Below are 21422 nucleotides of genomic sequence, written 5' to 3' on the forward strand. Positions count from 1 at the left end.
AGCTGTGAAATACATGTACAATTCATTAGTCTGATTAAAAGGTTATATTAATCCAGTAAGTCAAGTTATTAGTTATTATATGGTTTATTTATATCACATCTCTTAAGCCACTTTTCACGTATATATTAATCCATAAAATAATATAAAGGGATTATTGATAAAAGAATTTTTATTGTGTTGAAGGACTTCCATCAAAATCATTTCCATTTAAAAATCTAATTCGTTTGTAAAATTAACTTGAAAGAAAGTTGATTCTAAAAGAAAATATTTTGACATCTTTTAAATGTTTGTTAATGAAATTAAAGTTTCCTTTTGAAGTATACACTATACTGTCATAACTGCTTAGGTCAAAAATATTTATGGTAACCATGGTAATCATTACCAATGAATAAATTACAGTGAAACCATACCTGTTAACACTTCCATATAAGGGGGTGGGGGTGACTTATACAAAATCAATGAATGAAATATTTTAAATTTCCTATATAAACATGCATGACTTGGGGGAGATTTCTGGTTATCTGTGAATATTATCATGGAACCTGAGACTGTTCATACATTGAACATGTAACTAACATTTAATGTTGGGCTTACAACTCTTAATGTTTTTTGTACTTTCAAAAATTTCAGGTGACCAAATGAGACTCAATTATTTTCGTCATTCTGAAAAGTCCTTCGTCATTGGCAAAAATGATGAGCGCTAGAAAAATCACTGTACATGGTTATAACAATTTTATGACAATGTTTACATTAATTTACAATGGATCATCTTAACTTTGTTAACCATTCAAAGATTTCATTCATTTCAAATCCTGGAGATACATTTTGTAGCCCCTCTCTTGCTCCATCCAGTTCTTGCAAATGAAAATAAGCCTTAAATTTTACACCTAGGAGCCCAAAGTCCTTTTTTACAGAGATGCTTTGTATAGCAAAATTATGGCACTTTCTGTAAAAAGACCAGGCAAAAAGCATCCCAGGCTCCCTTACCCTAGTATGATGCTAACAAAATTTAGGTACATTTTCAGGGGCTGCTCTGGTTTCCAAAATTCTGTCGCCAGAAAAATCGCCAGCTGCCATTTATTGTTGCCTGTTTTCAGAAATTAGAGGCAAAGGGTGCCAAAAAAAAATTATACTTTTTAAAAAAAGGCAGTATTAAGTTCACTGGTGAATTAGCTTTGTCAATTCTCCATTCATGACATGCATGTACCCAAGATTCACTCTTGATGCATGTATAAAGCAGGTTTTTAGCTCTAGTCTGTCACTTTCATATGCATAAAATATTAAGTACTATTCCAGAAACAGGTATTTTACTTCCATCAACCACTATATTACTATTCTGATACAGTCCCTGATTTTAAAACATGCATGTTCACCTAAGTTGCCCTTTATGGTCTAATTTACCTAGTACAATACAATTTACTTTTTTTTATTATTATTTTTAACAAACTTGATTTTTTTTGTCAAGTGATAAAATTTCTATGAAACTACATTTGTACCATGGACCATTAATTGTGCCCCTGTTTAATTATCTTGATATCTGAATAGCATTTCCTTAATTAGATTTTGGGAATCCCATTCTATTTGTTTACCGATTTTCCCGCCAAAAAAGTCACATGGCAAAAGTGTAAACAAATGTCATCCATTTTCTTTTATCAATTCTTTCATTTCAAAGTATTTAAACACTTCCTGATGGGATAATCATTGTTAATTGGATTTAATTTATTCTGTTATTACATAAGTCTGTATCTGAATGTATTACATGGTAAAATAGGGCTGTGAAACTTGTGTGTAGCCACGTGCACATGGCCTTAATTGTGTTGACCTTTGACCAGATGATGAGAGTTTTGATTGGCTCAATAATATATTTACATTTGATTGACACCTCCTATGAGGATATTGTCAGTCCAGTCACCTGGTCTAATTACTTTTAATTGCCTTCAGTCGTAAATTAGTCATAGTCAATTAACTCTGACCGTCAACACAATTGTTTAATTGGAGAGAATATCCGTTGCTGATAAACTTCCTGTCAATTTCAATATACAAAACCTAGGCCCCAAGAAAATCGCCAACTGGCTATTTTTGTTGCCAGATAAAATAAAAAATTGCAAATTGCGACATTGGCGAAGCCCAGCGCGACCCCTGCATTTTGCACGGCTACAATTTAGTAAAAGATCCTTTGGCAGTGCGGTACATGTACATTTGTGTATGCCAGCTAGTAAATAACAACATTTTTTGTAGATGTACAATGTAATTATTTTGTTTTCAATGTTGCCTTCGGGACCAGCATTTTGGTACATTAAACTTCCCCAGAAAATTGAAAGTACATGTATGTGTACATCTGCATGCTGTGACACTGTATAAATGTTCTTATTAGGATGTCTCCATAGTAGCGAGAGCCGTGAAGCAGTGTGAGCTCTACGGTTATTACGTGTACTTTCTAAATTTTCCTTAAGGCTCCCCAATATACTAACGAAAAAAAAGTCATGTCCCAGAAGTAACAAAAAGTCACGGTCCTTATGGAGAAAATTCATCATTTTCTTCAATCAAACAAATAAAAAAATATAGGTTAAGATTACGTTTCAGTAAAAATAAATTTATCTTTTCCTATAGTTTTCAAGTCTTTTTCTAATTTGTTATACTTATTTAAAGAAGTGAATGTTATGTTTATAAAAACTTTGGGAAACACGTGAATGTATGTATGTGTATCTCCGCTGTTGCTGTGGTCAAGAACCTTACCTGTCTTGGAAAAAAATATAATTCTGATTATATTATCAAAATTGAAGCATAGCTTTTCTAAGATAGGAAAGGCAATCATTTTCTTGTTTGGAATTTGCAGCTTTTGTCTGAATTTTGTTTATGTCACATGATATGTGCAAAATATTCCCACCATCCATGGAAAACTGTAATATTTCAGGTATCTCTACAGATTGATCTGACAGGCGAAAACTGAAATGGATGTTGCTAGAGATGCTCTTAAGGGATAAAAATGTGAAGTATTGCGAAGTGCTATAAAGTTATTGACCATTTTGAGAGCGAGAGGAAAGAGGGTATGCTCATGGGGTTGGTATTTTGTGAAAAAAATTGTTCAAGTTATTTATTTATTGTAAAAAAAACAACTCCCCCATTAATTAACCAGACAGATTTTCAAATAGAAATATTGATTTTGCTTGCTACTAAAATATAAATGAAAATATTGCACTTGCTTCATCTGAGTCATCTTTACTTCCCTACAGATAGTTTTTTTTCTACAATTAGAAACTATGTTTTGCTTACACAACATTTCTATCAAAGGGTTCCAAGCCAGCAGCAACATAAACTTTTCCATCTTCAATCTCAGATAAATCCCGGACTTTGTGACCGTTGACAGGAGTGCACAATTTTCTTACTGCACCTGTAGTTAATTTCACATCATTCGTTACTCCGTTTAAGAAAGCATCGAAGGTTCTATATTTGCGAGTATCCAAAGTAATGACTTTTCCCTGAAAAAACTTATCACCATTTTTACAGATTTTGCATTTTCTTGCTACTTTAAGACCCCGCGTTTCGATGGGTGGTAATGGTGAAAAATTCGACATTTTATCCTTTTGCGTATGATATCTGCACAAAAACTTATTCTTTTTCCTTTTCTTTCCTTCGTTTTAAGACTGCTTTCTTCGTCTCATGTTGTGATGTTAACCGCCAAACACCGGAAGTTGATTGATTTGTGGGATAGATTGTTTATAATCAACGACCTTTCACCCCTCAGCCTTAGCAACCACGTGGCTAGTGTAAACAATATCTAATTCGCACTATTTACGACAGGTAATTATACGTATTAAGATCGATTTTAAATACATTTGTGCAATGTACGGAACTAATATAAAATCGCACAAAGAATTTCGATACAAATTATACAGTGACAATCTAAAATTGGCTTATTAAAAAACTGAAATGTCAAACAGGTGATCGAAAGCTCAGGAAAACGTAACAATGAAGTCAAGCTTAGAAAGCGATCCTGTCAAACATTAATCATATTTAATTAAGAAAAGTTGAATTTATACAGTATTATCAAATTGTGAAAGATCTGTATCTTGCATAAAAAATGGCATCCACCGAGCTGTTTCATATGTAAATTCGTGATTTCAATGTTATCCCCCAAAAAAATAACTTTAATTATACCTCCCCAAAGAAAATGAATATTACAGTTTGACATGTTTCAAAACACTTTCAAAACTACGTATATGCTACGTTACTTCAAGTGTATATTTTCTAAATAGAAACTAAAATTATCGTGAAAAGCTCATTATAAGTTTAAACTATATCGAGAACTAGTCAGTTAAAATAACACATTTTGCATCAAATGTCCCATTCTGCCAAAGCTTAAATAAAAACTCGTAAAAGACCCCCAAAAACATATTGTGACAATAACATGTAAAAAATGTACAGATTAGGTATACATGAGTGTTCTTTAGGTGACTAGCCTGTTACACTAGATCTTCGGTGTATTTTGGATGTTTGTTTTCACTGATACATGCATCTTCTTTTTGTTTGTATGTTAGTCCAAGTACAATAGGACATTTGAACACTAACATAGAAAATTTATTTTTGTATTTATACATACGTATGAAAATTTGGTTCATTCCCATCTATCCAACTTTTTGAAATTTCAGGTAATACAGGTAAAAAAAATAGAAGTTGGATAAATGAGATCAAAGGTAATTAATAACAAAGGGTTCTTAATTGACACTTATTATGCCAAAGAGCCTAAAAAATAGGCTTTTCATACTCCCGTATTTTGCCAAGAGCCTATATATAGGCTTACCAACTCTTGTCTACACATTCAGCAAGTCGATTATTCTGCAATAATGTCATTGACGTCACAGTTCTGAAAGTGATGATGCGCGAGGTGCTTCACGGGGTAGACTGTACATATCAAAACAACGCCAAAACGTTCCTTGCAAATTTTGTTCTTATTTCTACTCGTCGTTATCTATTGATCAAATATTCACATTTTATTTTTCTCTTTGTTTTTACCTTCAGTGCAATCTACTTAAATCAACATGTATTCTTCAGGTATTTCGTACAGGAAAAAAATAGAAAAAAAACGTGTAAAAGAAATAACCCAAAAAAAGCCAAACAGAAAAAATGATAAATTTTAAACACTATGAACATATAATTTCAACTATACATTATGTACATGTATTCATCATTGATAAAAATAGCGGCTTGTAAAACCTTTTTGTGTCCTAGCTACATGTATGGGCTTAAGTATTAAAAAAGGTTTAATGTGGTAAATTAGATGTATTTAGAAAATCGACAAGTTGAAAACACTTCTCGTGAAATGTCTAATTATATTCTTTTTACGTTTTTTTACTTTTTTTTTCTTTCCTATTTTGGGTACATTTCTATGTACGTAAATACGTCAATGCGTATATGTACTAAGTTGACAACTTGACAGTAAAGAATATATTCGAAAACATCCAAATGATGAATAGTTTGTCTATTTCGTTCTGCGTTCGTTCACCCCGCCGTTGTGCCCTTTGTTGTGACGTTAGGTTATTGTCGACGTCATAAGCAGGACAGTTGAATTTGAATCTTCAAATTCTTCCTTGGCAAAATAAAGGAAAAGCCTTGGCAGTCAAAGTGTTAATTAGAGCTTGGGTTAGGTACTCTAAAATAAAGCTTGGATATTTTTCAGCATATTTTTTTTGTACATGAAGTAACCGTCGAGTGTGATTTTTTGTTTCTTTTCTCAGATTTTTAGATATGTTTTTATACACAAGAGTACTAATTTGGTATGATAATATTAAGCTGTTTTTATTTGTATAGTAATTTTATGGTAAAGTTGTATTTTTTTCATTTGTTCAGGAAATTTGAACTGAGGACCTCTTTATACCACTGTTCCATAGAATGACACTTTGAGCACTTGAATATATTGGCTTGGATGCTTGGATGGCCGATGGCTTAATGCAATAATAAGGAAGTGTAATGAAAGCTTTGATTTGTTAAGGGTTAATTATCACACGAAATCATCAAACATAATTGAAAGTGACAATTTTTCATATAAACTTCAATTTTGATAAAGATAATTGACAGTTTAAATTGGCCCAATTCATTTTATAATAAATTAGTTATCTGATTGACAAAAACAACTACTTCATTTTTAAAAAAATATTGTATTAATGTTTTACACTTTAATTTTCAAAAAACACTTAGTTTTTATTCCATTCTTTTCTTTTAAAAATCTTTAAAAGTTTGAAATTTTAATTCAAAATCTTTTTTTTTTTAAATATCAATTTATATAAATGTTTTATACTTCAATTTCATAAGATATTTTGTTTTCATTTCATTTTTTCTTTTAAAAAATCCGAAGAAGTTTGCAATTTTAATCAATTTTAGCGTATTTTCCTACAATGTTGAAATAACATACAGGAACTTGTTTTTTTACACTTTCCTGAAGACACCTATTTAGTGCTAAACAAACGACACCTTAATTTACCCAAAACCCAAGTTGAATAAATGGGAATAGACAATTTTCAAAAGTAGGATACATGGGAAGACACCGATAATTTCAGGTAAATTTACACACGTGCAAATTTGCTCACGAATGTAATTTTTTATTATGAGAATGGGGCTGAAATCAATCACCTGTGATTTTTTTACCATTCATAGGCGTTTGATCCAATAAAGTAATCTTTATCATATTCATTCTTATGCTGTGAAACATCTAGGAAATCATGGAAAGCACAGACACATCGCAAGACAGTCTACTGATAATGGCCGAGTCAAAACAAAACAAAGATGACGTCGTGGCAACGTAACGTAACAATGAATGTACAAAAGTATGTGACGGAATTTCCCGGAAAACATGGATACTACATTCCCCCTTAACTTAAACAAAAGTATAAAACTGTGAAATGAAATAAATGAAAATTAAATATAACATAGTATTTGTTGTGTATGACCTATGACCTGACAGCCATCAAAGTCTAAAATACTAGTTCAGGAATTTCAATTTATAAATCTACCACCTATCATTTCAAAACAGTTCATATTATCTCTTTCTTGGTACACGTATGTCTCCTTTATCTTGCCATACTCTTTTCTTTTCCCTAACCAAGCAATGGAAATCTATTCACAGTTCCAAGGGGTATAACTCTATTCATACTTGGACGATTTTTTTTAATTCTCACGGTCTTACAATTTTATTCACGGCATTAGGGGAAAATTTCGCGATCAACTAGATATATACATTTACGTGTATTTAATGGAAACGAATGTTGTTACGACACCACTGAAATATCTTAATGAATTGATGGTTTCTATCGGTAAGAAATACAGGGCTCAAACTTGACATTCAAATTCAAAAATTATCTGAAATAAAAAGCTTTAAAACCCATTATCTTTGCATTTCCTTGTCACAACTAGTTTATAATTCCTAACCTTAAAATGGGTTAAGGTCTTTGTGTACAATAAAATATTAAATTGGAAACATTTCGAAATGAATTTGTTACACTGTTTGTCAGTTTATCAAGATAAGACAGATTTTAACACATTTCAGACCTTTACAAATGATATAAAACTGAAAAACAAACACTCAAATTTCTAAATCAAACACATAAAATCTTATTCGATAAATGAAAGGGGCAAACGATTGCTTACCCCAAGTAAAATGGAACGCATTCAAACTATGCTCTTTTCTGGATGTAAAATAACTTTGTATCTTAGTAACAAAATAGAGAGAAGACAGGAAGAGATCATTAAATGGAATCTTCTTTGCACCTAACTCTCAAATGTATCCATGGTTTATCCTATCACAGAACATTTGATATGACCAGAGGCAAATAGCTCAAGCAAAATATATAATGACTGAACTATCTAGGTTTCTATGACTCTGGTATACGTTGACAGTGGGTACATGTGTACTATATTCCGTTGCTTCTTCGTCAATGTCTCTTACACAGTATTTATCAGGTGCTAATCCAGAGATTTTCAAAGGGAGGATTTCAGAAAGGGGGTAGCTTTTGCTTCAGAAAGTTGTGGTTACTTTTTGCATGAAATTAACAACACTTTCCAACAAAAGTAGTTCCAACACCAATTATATCCACAAGATCCAACACTGATGTATAAACGGTGATTCTGGTTTATACAAACATACATTTTTCTTTCATTACATAAAAAGTTAATTCCAACCAAAATACTAATTCTTAAGTTGTATTTCTTACATCATCACCAACAATGTACTGTTATACTCGTAACTCCAAAGAACCCCCCTTTTTGTATGCTATAAACTTAAAAATTCCAAAGATCCCCCTTTAATGTAATTTATCGAAACCTCGAAACAACTCTCTATGTATGTTATTAATCGAACTGTTGTTACTCGAAACCACGAATCCTCAATGTATGCTATTACTCGATAGACCACCTTTTATGTTATTACTCGAAAGATCCAAAGAGCCCCCTCCTTTGTATGCTATTACTCCAAACATGCAAAGCCTCTTCTGAAGTTTATTACTCTTAACTCCCAAAGAACCTCCCATACAAATAAACCACCACAAATTTAACAGGTACAGAAATACAGCCTTGCACGCAATGTCCCGGTTTCCTACATAAAGAGCCAATATAGTGACTACGAACGACTTTAGTATCAAAGCACAGGACCTTATAGATAACATTAATCCAATCTAATACCAAGATAGATTCCTGTCAAAGCCGGTTATTGATTCCTAGCTTGTGATATTATACCCGACATTGATATTTCAATGACCTGCTGAGAGATGCTAAGTTAAGTCATGCAGTATTATCTAGAACGGATCTGAACTAGAGATCGCAAAACGACGCCCTTGAATTGCTAGCAAATAAAATGGCAATATCAATTCTATACAGCAAAATGTACTAACGGATTTGAAAACATCTTATTTAGTAAAATATTTAAGGTCGTGACGATGATTCTGAAAAGTTTTCACATATCTTTCAGGGGCGTAGCTAGGCCTGTTTTAGTTGTACGCAAAATTACGGCGAGGGGTCTTTTTTTTTGTTTGGGGGGGGGGGGTTGCTCAAGGCCCCCAATGAGTCCAGCAAGGCAAAGCCCTGAGGGAAACTCTGAATTGTAACGATTTTGGAGCCAGTATTTCAGAGCCTATACTACGTTCATGGTATGCATATGTGATAAATAACCTTTATTTCATCTTTAAAATGTGTGTTTTTATTTTTTTTACTTTTTCCGAAAATACGCAACTGCGTATTTGCGTATAGGCAGCTAGGCCCCTGTCTTTCCATGGCCAAGATACATAATCTTAACATAAGACATCGGCAGTAGTATATGGAGACAGTCGACCCTACAACAATAGAAAACCGGCAGTAGTATATGGAGACAGGCGACCCTACAAAAATAGAAAACCGGCAGTAGTACTTGGAAAGAGTCGATCCTACACAATAAAAAAGCAAAAAGAGGTTTTGAGAAAAGGAAGTGTACTTTTTGCAATGAAAAATCCGTGAATTAATTCAAGAGTCTGAAAGTGAAGACGGCAAAATTCAGGAAGTTATTGAGCAAGTGGCCGCAAAATAATGACCAGCTACTCAACTCATTACCACGCACAGTCTAGAGCTTAGTCTGAAGAATCTTTATCGGACTTCTCGACAACAAAAGATAGACTTTGGTGCAAACAGCGATGGATTCAGAGGGAATAAGTCAATTTAATATAATTCTATATGAAATACACAAAATATACTATAATTAAAATGGTTCAAATCGATCATAATAACACGCAGGATTCGATAGTAAAAAAAAATCCAAGTTTTTTCCAATGGAACCAGCAGTATTTCAAAGGAAGCATTGACATAAAACATTCATTTGAAAACGATCGTTGCATCAATAAACATCATATTACATTTGTTTAGTCGAAACCCGCAGAGAGATGCATGGTTAAAATGGTCTTAGTACATTTAGAGAATTTCAAAAGGCCGTAAGTTCAACAGATGCATGGTTAAAGAAATCCTTTGGCTTTTAATGGAAATAGCAGTTATCAAATTATATGGGAAATGGGTAGATATTTGTATTGGCATTGGCTCCTAAATCTCTCTGAATACCCATATGCATAGTATTTACCATCTCGCAAGTGGTTTTAAAAGTGTAGAAATCTACATGTTCAGATATTTGAAATGAGGAAGGAAAAGCGACAATTTAACAAGGAGTATTGGATGAGATATACTCTTCATAATTAAGACTATTCAATTTAAGGCGTTTGTATAAAATTGTTTGAATATCAAATATTACCGGCATATGATTTAATTAGGTACCTGTTGGAATTATAAGGAGAATTGTCTAAGAGACAACACTGAGATGAAAGAGTAGTCAAGGGAACCAAGGTTATAGCGGTAATCAAAAGAATGTAATCCAGGGACAAAGACCAGACATGGAATATAGACATACACAACAAAGAACATAAAGTAACTAAAATCATACATACAAAGTAACAAAAGTAAATGAGCAACTAGGACTCCACTGAAAATATCAGCTCAAGGCTACCCATGGTTCTTCAATGAACGCCATGGGGCAGGCTGTCGCTAGCCCCTAACACAACATTTTACACAGGTACAGCGAAATAGTTGTCTCTATATACTCCAGCAACATTAAAGTAAACTGAAAGAAAAAAGACATACAGAGGCCAGAATCATTAATAGCTTAACCCCTTACTTCCTTCTCTTAAAGTATTTACTATTTCGGATTTCCGTTGAACATATCCGTTCTTTTTTCCATTTTCAAAGATTATTTTCAAAGGAGCAGTAAAAACCATGACATAATAAAACTTAAACTTACGAACATAAGAGCACATTATTTTACACAATAAATAATAAGATTTAGCCAGAAAGGTATGGGTATAAATGCAACCAACTAAAGATCAGTTGAACAGGTAAATACCAGCAATACATTTAGTTTATTTATTATACATGTAGTTGTACGTAAATGTCTAAACAGCTTAATACCAATTTGTTTTGCGTAACAGGTACCTTGATGCGGATTTTAGTTTTAACGCATACATGTGCGTGTAATAAACTGTAAAAAATTAAATCTTTACGTAACATAGGATTATACATGTACACGTAGAATGAAAGTACACATAAAGTTTTGATCACAGAAAACCCAGAACACCCGATACTAGTCTATGGACACAGTGGCGGATCCAGAGGGGAGGCAGGGGTTGACACCCCCCTTATTATTGGAAAATCTGTCTTTTTTTCATGTGTAAAATTGACAAAAACTGGCGAATAATGTCCTAGCACCGCTTTTTTGAGAAACCTCGGCTGGCATCCCCTTTTTAAAGTGTCTGGATCCGGCCCTAGGACAACAATGCAATGTCGAAATCCGCATTTATTTTGTTTCCTTTCCCACAGTTGTTTATCAAATTAGTATTGCAACTTCCGGTTAATCAATGAAATGTACAGACAAGACAGACGATTTTATTTTCTTATTAAGATAATATTTATCTAAATTATCTAGAGAAAAAATGTCAAGTGGGCTACAAATATAATACTTTATAGATGACCAAAGTCAAAACCATAAACATCAGGACAAAAACAATTGTTTACTTTAAAGTCACCAATACAGCAAATCTTTATTCATATTTTTAATACAACGATATGCAAATGTTGAATAATATGAAACTTCTCAAATTGGAGTTCATATATATGTTTATAAGAAACAGGACACAGATTTTAAAAGGCACTTCGCACAATAAGGTGTATATAATTATCTGTGTGTATTGGGTGATTTTGTGTATTGTATAACAATAAATACACAGGGGTTATTTTGACAAATTTTCGCAACGAATGAATTGTTCAAAACAAAAAGAGAATATTTTATAGTCCGTAACTTTCAATAGTTCCAGGTGTCCAATGACTACCGGCAAATATAAAAATACTTCACCTTTACCAAAGGTACATGTATAGTTTTAATTTTTTTTCTGACACGGGCAGAGATAAATACAAGTAGGTTGTTTGGAAGTTATGATCTTTGTGTTTAACTTACATTTACTTCATATAAAATTGATCTCTTTATATTAGATGTGCTAAAGCGATGTGTAATATTACAACCAGAGTTTAAGACGATATCACCAACCAAAAGAAGGCAACATTAGGGTATACTGGTCAAATGCACTATCTTACATGTAGACATTAACTCATTTATTTTCAACATTTTAACCTTATCAACTAAACTTTTATACTGTAACTTCAACACTCTTTTACCATTTAATATGAAAGATGCTTACTCTAATCGCTTAAATCTTTCCGTTCCGCTACCACATACATATAATCTATCAGACTCAAGTGAATTGAAATCGGTAATCCTATGTCCACCACTGGGGGTATAGACCCTCCTAATAGCTCGTGTACATGGCACTCTTCTACCAACATCATCCAGAAAAGCATCAAATGTCGGCACTGCTCTTGGATTTAACACATATTTCTTTCTGTTAAAATTTTCATCCCCGTTTAAACACAGATAAAATACTCTTCCTTCAACAATACTACGATCTTCTATTGAAGGTAGACTAGACCCTCTAGTTGACATCATTTTGTACTCCTTTTATGTAATTCCAGCCCGAGGGCACCAGTTCGTATCGTTCGTTTCACTCCCTTTTCCCCACTACCGTAAAGCGAAAGCACTAGTATTGCATTGTGGGAAGTTTAAAGGGAACGTATAGTTGTGTGACGGAGCGTCCTTAGCAACGTTCTCTAATAGAAGCTTTTAAAATTTTGATCTATAGAAAAATTCTGTAGAGAAATTAAAAAGATATATGTTCTTCTTTATTTGAGTCTATAATACCTTCAAATTAGATTTTTCTTCATCTTTGTTACGCTAATGGAATTCGGGGTAGTTCAAAAGTACACTAAAATACCCATTGTGAAGTATATCGATCTCAAACGAGGGTTATTTAGATACTTAGGAAGCTATTGCTCTAAATATGTAATTTTTATATCAACACAAATAAAGTAAAAATCAATATCTGTACTTGTATTCAGATCAATGAAGATTTTTAAAGGTGTTTCTTGGTATATTCATTTGTTTAATGTTTCAACCATAAAAAAAACCATTTAGCATAACCTATAGGGGGCCCCCTTTTTGACAAACTATCAAGTATGATTAACAAAGCAGGTACGGTTCATCTATTTAGACATGAATATAATGATTATATACAAGTTTTATCAACCATATATTTTAACATTTTGAGGCTTTTCAGGGGACGAAATGCGAGACACACTTTTTATACCACCGTTATCGTGATAGAACCGACAAATTTCAGGTTCGAATTTCCGAGACAGAATTTACGTGTCAAAGCGAAAGGAACATTATGTCTTGCATTTTTCTTGAATAACCCATTTTTTCTTACGTTCAACAAATGTTCCCTAAACATAGACCAGACACCATTTACGATACCTCTTGACTTCTGTAAATGGGGACAATAAAACTTATTATGATGTATAAATGTAGTCATGACAAACCATAAATGGAATGCAAGGAGACAGAGAAAAACAGGTTAACGTATTCACATCTTGAGCTTCGCATTCTGTTGCTTGCTGTGATAATTTGTAAATATAGTAAATGGTATATCAAATGATAATGATAATCCAATTAGTATGATGATTTACTTCGTAAATTTGAATTTTCACAAAAAGATGAATAAATAAATAAATTGATAAAGTGAATTTAAAGTATATCCTTCTAAATCGATAATATTATCCGTTTTATAATTACAAAAACACTCGTAAATAGGCATTTAGAAACATTTTGTAGGTATGGATATAGAGTGATTATATCATTCAAATGAGCTTAATTTCCTTTATTCAATTTAAAGGGATTTTTCCTTCAATAAAAACGCATATGAATTTTGAAGTTGAAAGGAACAATTACGATGCAGTCGGAGATAGAAGCAAACAATATATACTTAACTAAGGATGTTCCTCAAAATATGATTTTTATAATAATTGAAAATTACAAGGAAGGCTTAGTGTCGATATAATTTTCGCCATCACTAACAAAAAGATAAATCCGCAGGTGTTTTCTAAAGCAGTTTCACAGATGATTAGAAATTACGTAACTTGTCAAGATGTTTAAATCAATACAGACAAACTAGATATACTTCTTTTATATCACTAACAAACACGAAACGATGCAGCAGTATAGTAACTATACACGTACCATGGCAAACGACGTCATTTGTTCAACTCTTTCTCTGAGCTGTCACCTTTTTATAATATTCTTTGGAATCTCGAATCATTAGTCTTCATGAAAATGTTATCCCAAAAATAAGTGACATTTCTGTCATATTGGAGAAAAAAGCAAAAACAAAGCAAGACAAAATGAAAATTAAATAAAACAAAAAGAAGGAATAAAATGAATAAATAGAAATAAATGAAATAATTAAATAAAGTTAAAAAAAGACAAATTAATAGAAAAAGAATTCAAACAGACACAAGAACAAAAAAGAACATAAAAACAGAAAGACGAACTTATAAAAATAAACAAACGAAAAATCTTGACAAATGACCGAACGATGGTTTGCTGGCTCATTACTCCGAATTTCCTCTGATCATACAACCCTTCTCTTTTTTTATTTGGATATTGATGTGTCGGGTTGTATCCATATAAAAAAGGAAGGGTTGTAGAACACCGTTTCACAACGCTTACATAAAATTCCCTTTTGGTTTGTTAAGGACTTAGATGTACGTAATGAGTGCTATGTAAAACGTTAGAGAAGTTTCGGACTTACTCATTAGGACCTTATTGTAAATGCACGTGACTAGAATTGAATACTAATGCATATACCAAATGTTTAAGATTGCGTACTCTACAAAATAATCTATTTAGATAATTACCTACCATGTTTTTTTTTTATGCTCGAGCACATCTGCCTCTAAATTTATTTTAATGAGTAAAATGATTTGTTTGCATATGGGTTTTTAAATTGATTTCAGAGAATTTCATTCAGCCCTTAAATGATTCCAATATTAATGAAATGATGCATTTAACAAAACTTATCTCGTACAAAGAACGAACAAAATCACGAAAAGATTGTTTTCTATAAGTAACACCTTGGCAATGATGACACTAAAGAGAAAAGAAACCAATGTGTGTTTAAAATTTATATCTGATAAGGAAAATATCTGAAGCAGGAACGTAGCGACCTGTAAATGCAGAGGAGAAGCGGCCACAACGGCAGGCAAGACAGCTGCTGAACAAAAAAAAAACCAAACAAACAAACAAACAAACAATCCAAAACAAACAAACGAATACGCTGTTAATTTTTGAACGGGGTGCGTGAACACTGACGTCCAATTTCGGCAAGCCACGGACTCGCCGTATAAAATTAAAGAGCTGCGCCTCCTTGTAGCTGTGATTGTATTCTTCATATTGGATAAATGTTGCATTGCAAAAAAATTAGATAAACCAGACAGAGTTGTTCTTAAATCTTTCCACATCAATCTGACAGAGTTTTGAATTTGAGTTATCTCGCTTTGCACTTCACAAGGAATCTCCTCTAATTCACATTATATAATATCAAATTGTAAATACATGTAATTTTGTAGGCAATGAAGATCAGAATCCAATTTTTATACATGTAATACATAGGCATTTATTCCTCATCTAATCTCGGGAATTTTTACTCAAAAGTGTGATGAAATCGAGAACTAAAATATTGATATTGGTAAATATTGAACAGCCCGCGAATGAAGTTCTTCCATTTTTAAAAATGTAGACTTGCTACAAGTACTTTTCTATAAAATCCTGCGAATAACAAAAAAAAAAAAAAAAAAACATTAACCAGTAAAGCTGAATAAAAAACAAATAAACAAGAGAATTAGTGAACATGACTTCAAGAGACTTGTTGCATAAGCATATGCGGGCAATCAATAAGTCACGGAGCACTTCTTCCAGAAAGGAAACCTGAGAGAAGTAAGGGACGAGAACTGTTCTAAATACAGTAGATACGGAGACCTAAGAGGGGTAAGGGACGTCCGGACATTTGAGTGAGATACGGCAATCTCAGAGAAGTAAGGGACGAGAACTTTTCTGGACATTTGAGATACGGAAATCTCAGAGGAATAAGGGACCAAACCCTAAATAATCCAAAAACTTGTCTAAACCAGACACTTTTTAAAGCCCCGTGATATAAATTTAAATGCATTTAGAATCTTGGTAAATCGAACATAGGCTTCACTGTAAAACAGGTGTTACCTTACGAACATTTGTTAATATATTCAGTGCTAAAATCCTGCATGTATTCAAGAGTAAGTGCAGTTATTTTTTTTTTTTTTAATTATTAAAACTTTTTCTGTGGTAAGCGGCTTATATTAGCACATGACCGGAACTACATTGTGGCAAATGTCTCATGAAAATATATGCAAACTTAAGGCAGTAGACCTACGGTAAGGGACACAACTCTTACAAATCATTGGAACGTTTGTATTCGTGCTCTTTATATTAATCACATGAAAGCATCAAAGTAACTTAGATTAATTTCATTCTGTTTAAAATGAAAACTTGAAAGACTTTGGTAGAATTGAATATGATACTAACATATCACTGACTTCAAGAGTTATGACCCTTACCCTAGATCAACCTCCTTAAATAAGTGCTCCATTTTTTTCGTGTTACGTCTTGTTTCCCTTGTCGTCAGTTTTAAGCAGTTACTCTTACAGTAAGGTGCAGCAATTATATATAACAACTTTTTCTGTCAATTTTCTTAAAACTAACATAATTAAATCTATCTAAATTTTGGATTTTAATTATAAAATTATTTCGGTTTAAGGAGGTAGACCTACGGTAAAGGACACAACTTTTACAAATCATTGGAACGTTTTTATACAGGATTTTACACCGATTTCATGCTGTTTCAAATGAAAGCTTGATAGGCTTTGGTGAAACTGAAAATAATAGAAACATATCACTGATTTCCGAAGTTACTTCCCTAACACTAGGTCGCCCCCCCCCTTAAACGAGTGATCGATTTATCAAGGTTAAAATATATTTTTTATCGGCAAATCATACCGAAGCTTAAGCAGTGGGATGATTCAAATACGTCAAAATCCCAGAACAAAGACAATCTACATACATAACATAGCGAACCTAATAAAAAAGATGACACTAAAAAGTGACGATAAGGGAAACAAGCCGTAACACACAAAACTAAAACGCTAGCACAAAGAAAATATAAAATAATAATAAAAAAAAATAAATAAATTAAAAATAAAATAAAGGGGGAGTGACATCAGTAGCCACGTAAGGGTAAGTCTGTCCTTCTCCACCAGCGAGTATAACACGGTAATAGTCGACCTTATATAATGAAGGATTTTCAAAAAATGAACAGTTTAGACTTGTGTTTGGATTATTCAGAGTTTAGTTAAGGTTGGTTCTTTTGTATCTGTATTATTTAGGGTTTTGTTGAAACAGGTTCCTCTATAACTGGATTATTCAGGGTTTATTTAAGGCAGGTTCTTCTGTATCTGTATTTAAGGATTTTTGGTATAAGGCATGGTATAGTATGTTTGAGTAGCATGCTTTTTGGAGGGGAACCTTGTCACCAAAACTTAGCCCATTTTAATTGTTATATGGTGTCAATTTTTTTTTAAATACTTGACCAACAGAACTGTGATGAGAAATTGTGTATAAGATGAGTTTATCTTAAAACAGAAAGATTTTCTCGTCTTGCACTTTGCCAGGGGGATATTCTTACGAATCTATCTTTGAACTAAATATAGAAATTGAAAAGAAGACGCAACCGAAAGACACATGATGTCCCTGATTGTCTGTAGCAACATTTCAAGTATACAAAAATGCATCCATAATAAGGCAAATCTTTGTGTTTGTACACGAAATGAAAAGAGCTATAGTAAATTAAACCCTGAGAGATGTCACTGACATTATAAAGTCACTAATTTCACAAAATCACAATCTATCAATGTGTCCCCTTTAATAAACTTTAATAAATATTTGGTCTCTCGTTTCAGAGAGTGTTTACTCAATTATGTTCATATCAGGAGTAATGGCTTTATGATAATAGCGGCAATTCATATAAAACAATTTGTCAAACAAATTATTCACTTTGTTATCGTGTGACCCAAGGCCTTCAGAACTTCCGAAAGGCTATAATTTAGTATTGTCAAGTTTCTGTGAACGTTACTTCGAAAGGCTACATAATATTCTTTATGTCGACACTTCTTTGTCGTAATAAAGAAAACCTTTGATCTTAATTTCAGACGTGATTGGTGGCATTATGGTTTTTTACAAGGTTGTTTTTTTTTTCAGTAAATCGATGATGCCTGGGAGGGGCAGTGTGGAGACTATATGAGTGAAACCTAAGTCGGAAAAATAGATAAAAAACATATCATTAAAAAATTAATATATAAACATTTGAAACAGAGAGATACAACAAGGGTGGATACAGATAATTTGAGAAAGGGGGAATATCATTTGCTCGTTTTTGTCCATTTTTTTACACGAAATTAACAAAATTTTCCAAAAAGTGGAGTTCCAACCCTTTAAACTCATTGGTTTCGATACTATACAATACATACATATATCTAGCAATTGACAGAAATGTCGACCCTCACACACCCTCCTTAACAGCACACATCCCTAAAGTAATAAAAACTTGACGAAAGTAATGCAGAGATCTTTGAAGACTAACATATTTATGGCCCGGTGTGATACACATCTCCCTCAAAGAGCCTAATAAAGAGGGTCAAATGAGCATTATTTCTCCTTGTTTTTGCTCACTTTTTTGTGTATTTGATGGGAGAAGGTTTCTGTAAAAGAACAGAAAGACAAAAAAAAAATGTCAGTTATTAAGTGTAAGTTTTTGTAAAAATCAAGCAAAATGGAAAAAAAAATCAGAAACATGCATGTCAAAACCCACCAATCAGACAATATTATTTCACTCAAGGATGCTTTCTCTGTTTGAAAAGATCATTATTTGATCTCTGTATCACTGGATTTGAACAGAAATTCGTCGGTAAAATGTTAGAAAAAAGGAGGTGTTTGACAGAGTTATCTGCCCTTGAAATGTTCATTTGCAGTGCATTTCAATGAAATTACAACTCTGTTAACCAAAACGATATGGACAATTTTGTCTTTTTTCCTTGATTCTGATGGTGCTAATAGTCAAATTTAACTTTCAAAATGGTAGTTTTTTTCATACCATATTTTACTGACTGCCTGATCCTTACAGAGACTGATACTCAACTAAAACTTCCACAATGTCTATATTAAGCCCTGTTCCCTTATTTTTCTTAAATTCATGACGTTTTTTCTTAAAACTTCGACTTCAATCAATCGCATCCAAATCATAAATACCAGCGTGTTTCTTAAAGGAGTAATTTAGAAGTGTTTTCGTTTTTTTTTACAAAAGAGCATTCGTCTATCATTCAATAACCATTTATGTAAATTTGGTATTCTGTGAAGCAATTTCTTCTGCTAGTTTAGAGTATTCTAAATAAGTTTCACAAATACCTGTATTAGTATAATCATCTTAATTAATTTACCCTTCAGAAAAACATTCCCTCTATTTCTAAAGGATGCAACTCATGCTCAGCGGTCATAATTAACTTCATCCAACGAAAACATACAATCATTAAGCCCTTGTATGAAATTGAATTTTCCCTTAGTCAAACTAATTAATGAAAATTTCTATACAATGTTTTTTATGTCGAGTAATTACTGTCTAGGAACAAAACCGTTTCCATGGGAACTGTTTCTATTTACGCACATAATAACTCTAAACAACCGAGCAATATGGTTTATGAGTAAACATGCATATACATGTATCTTAATATTTAGCACCTTTTGTCCCCGATTGAGGTCCACCGGTAGTGAAAAAGCCGCATCAGGAGTCTTATTGATAGAAAAGGTTCAATCGTCGTCGGGACGCATCGTGAACAATCATACACATAGTTCGTTGAATAAGAAAGATTGGCCAAGTACGCCCGATGGTTTGTGTATTGGTCGCCTGAAGCCATTTGCAAGGAGAGATACGGATAATTCGGGGCTTTGTCGTGACAGATTCTGCTTTATCGGATCAAAATCGCGACAACGTCTGGAAGGGGCGCAATCTGCATGATCTGGAGATTTCATATTGATCCGCCGTTTCCAATGACTTTGAGGTGACTAAACGGTCTCTTCAATCAAGATGGGTTCACAGTCGTGTTACTTTTGATGACAGTCGACAAAAAGGGGGGACGCTCCTTGAGATAGAAACCAACGTAAAAAATACAACGATCATAAGTACATAGTCAGATGAAGACAACTCCCCCGTATCGTTCTGAAAGCTTGAAGAGGACCACAGTGACCCTCGTTTTTATGGTTCAAAACGCAAAACAATCGGGCACTGATCAGTAATAATCATACAAGAACAGAAAAAAGAATTGGATACAAACTCACAAGCGAAAAAAAAAATATATATATATATATTTCTAAAGCGGCCTTAGTAAAAAGTATAAAATGTTTTTGAAAAGACTTGGCAAGCACATGCCGTGACGATTCCAATATACTGACCAATTTAGAATGTTTACAAGACATAAATATCTGAAAGTTTCAAATAACTTCATGACGGAAATTATCAGAGAATAATCTGTTATATGACAAAAGGAATCAATGGTGCGCTCGATAGGTCTTGTAAAAAGGGATAGATTTACCTCCCTTAACAAAGGATAAATAAATCAATGTTGTTTTAAACAATAGGAATTAACATTTTTTGTAACCAATTATTTTATATAGCCATGAGAACATAGAAACCTCCAACTAAGTTTTAAGTATATTTGTTGTCTCCCAAATCATAAGCAAGCCTTACGCCAATTTCTGAAGTACATAAAATCGCAACAACGTGGTCTGCCCTCTCAAACAATCAATTTGCAGCATTGATATACTAGAAAGTCTTTTCGTCTGAGCGGGACTCTAAAGAATAGTCAAGGAAGTTAAAAATCTCCTTACTTTAATGTCATTGTACATAAACACAGTTAATAGGGACAGTTAAATGTGAATTCGTCAACTTTCACAAATCATAGCAACAGAAAAAATATTGTTCTAAATTTAGAAGAATTTTGAAACATTCTTTTTTAAAAAATATGATAAGTTTCCCATAATTCCTTTGTTGAATTAGACGAATAATGACAACGGCAAAAAATGAGTATGTTAACTAAGTTTATATCTTTGCTATACTGGGTGTGGAAATAAAGCATCAATATAGATTCTCTCGGTGTGTCTTCTTATGATAAAGAGTATTTTGTTCTAAAACTTTCTGGATGTACCAATGCCTTTGCGGAGGATTCGACCTACAGTTACACTCGAGAACGCGATATCTAAAACTAATCATTTATGTTCACATTCAGATAAGAATCATACACGATGAAAAAAAAATAAGGTTAGCGGTTGAATTATTTGTCATATT

General features: G+C 32.9%; 1 protein-coding gene and 1 long non-coding RNA gene across 19 annotated transcripts in view; one reads left to right on the forward strand and one right to left on the reverse strand.

Annotated features, from left to right (window-relative positions):
* The window catches only part of LOC148597762 (uncharacterized), a 105008-nt gene that overhangs the window by 75273 nt on the left and 8313 nt on the right, over positions 1-21422 (reverse strand). Inside the window, exon 1 of one of the 18 annotated variants that reach the window (XM_088560782.1) lies at positions 12249-12677. The exons of 16 other annotated variants lie outside the window; for them this stretch is intronic. In XM_088560782.1, the coding sequence (XP_088416908.1) occupies positions 12249-12553 (305 nt within the window). In that variant the 5' untranslated portion in view covers positions 12554-12677. Of the gene's footprint in view, positions 1-3273; positions 3711-12248; positions 12678-21422 lie in introns of those variants that run through there. One more of the 18 variants, XM_088560783.1, reaches the window with a different exon arrangement.
* LOC148597764 (uncharacterized) lies at positions 3713-7001 on the forward strand. Its single transcript, XR_015918412.1, has 3 exons — positions 3713-3801; positions 4650-4694; positions 5848-7001. It is a non-coding gene; the product is annotated as an uncharacterized LOC148597764 (long non-coding RNA).

This window comes from Perna viridis, chromosome 14 (genome assembly GCF_037379345.1).
Source record: "Perna viridis isolate PV_CMFRI_1.1 ecotype Kerala chromosome 14, ASM3737934v1, whole genome shotgun sequence".
NCBI lineage: Eukaryota > Metazoa > Mollusca > Bivalvia > Mytilida > Mytilidae > Perna > Perna viridis.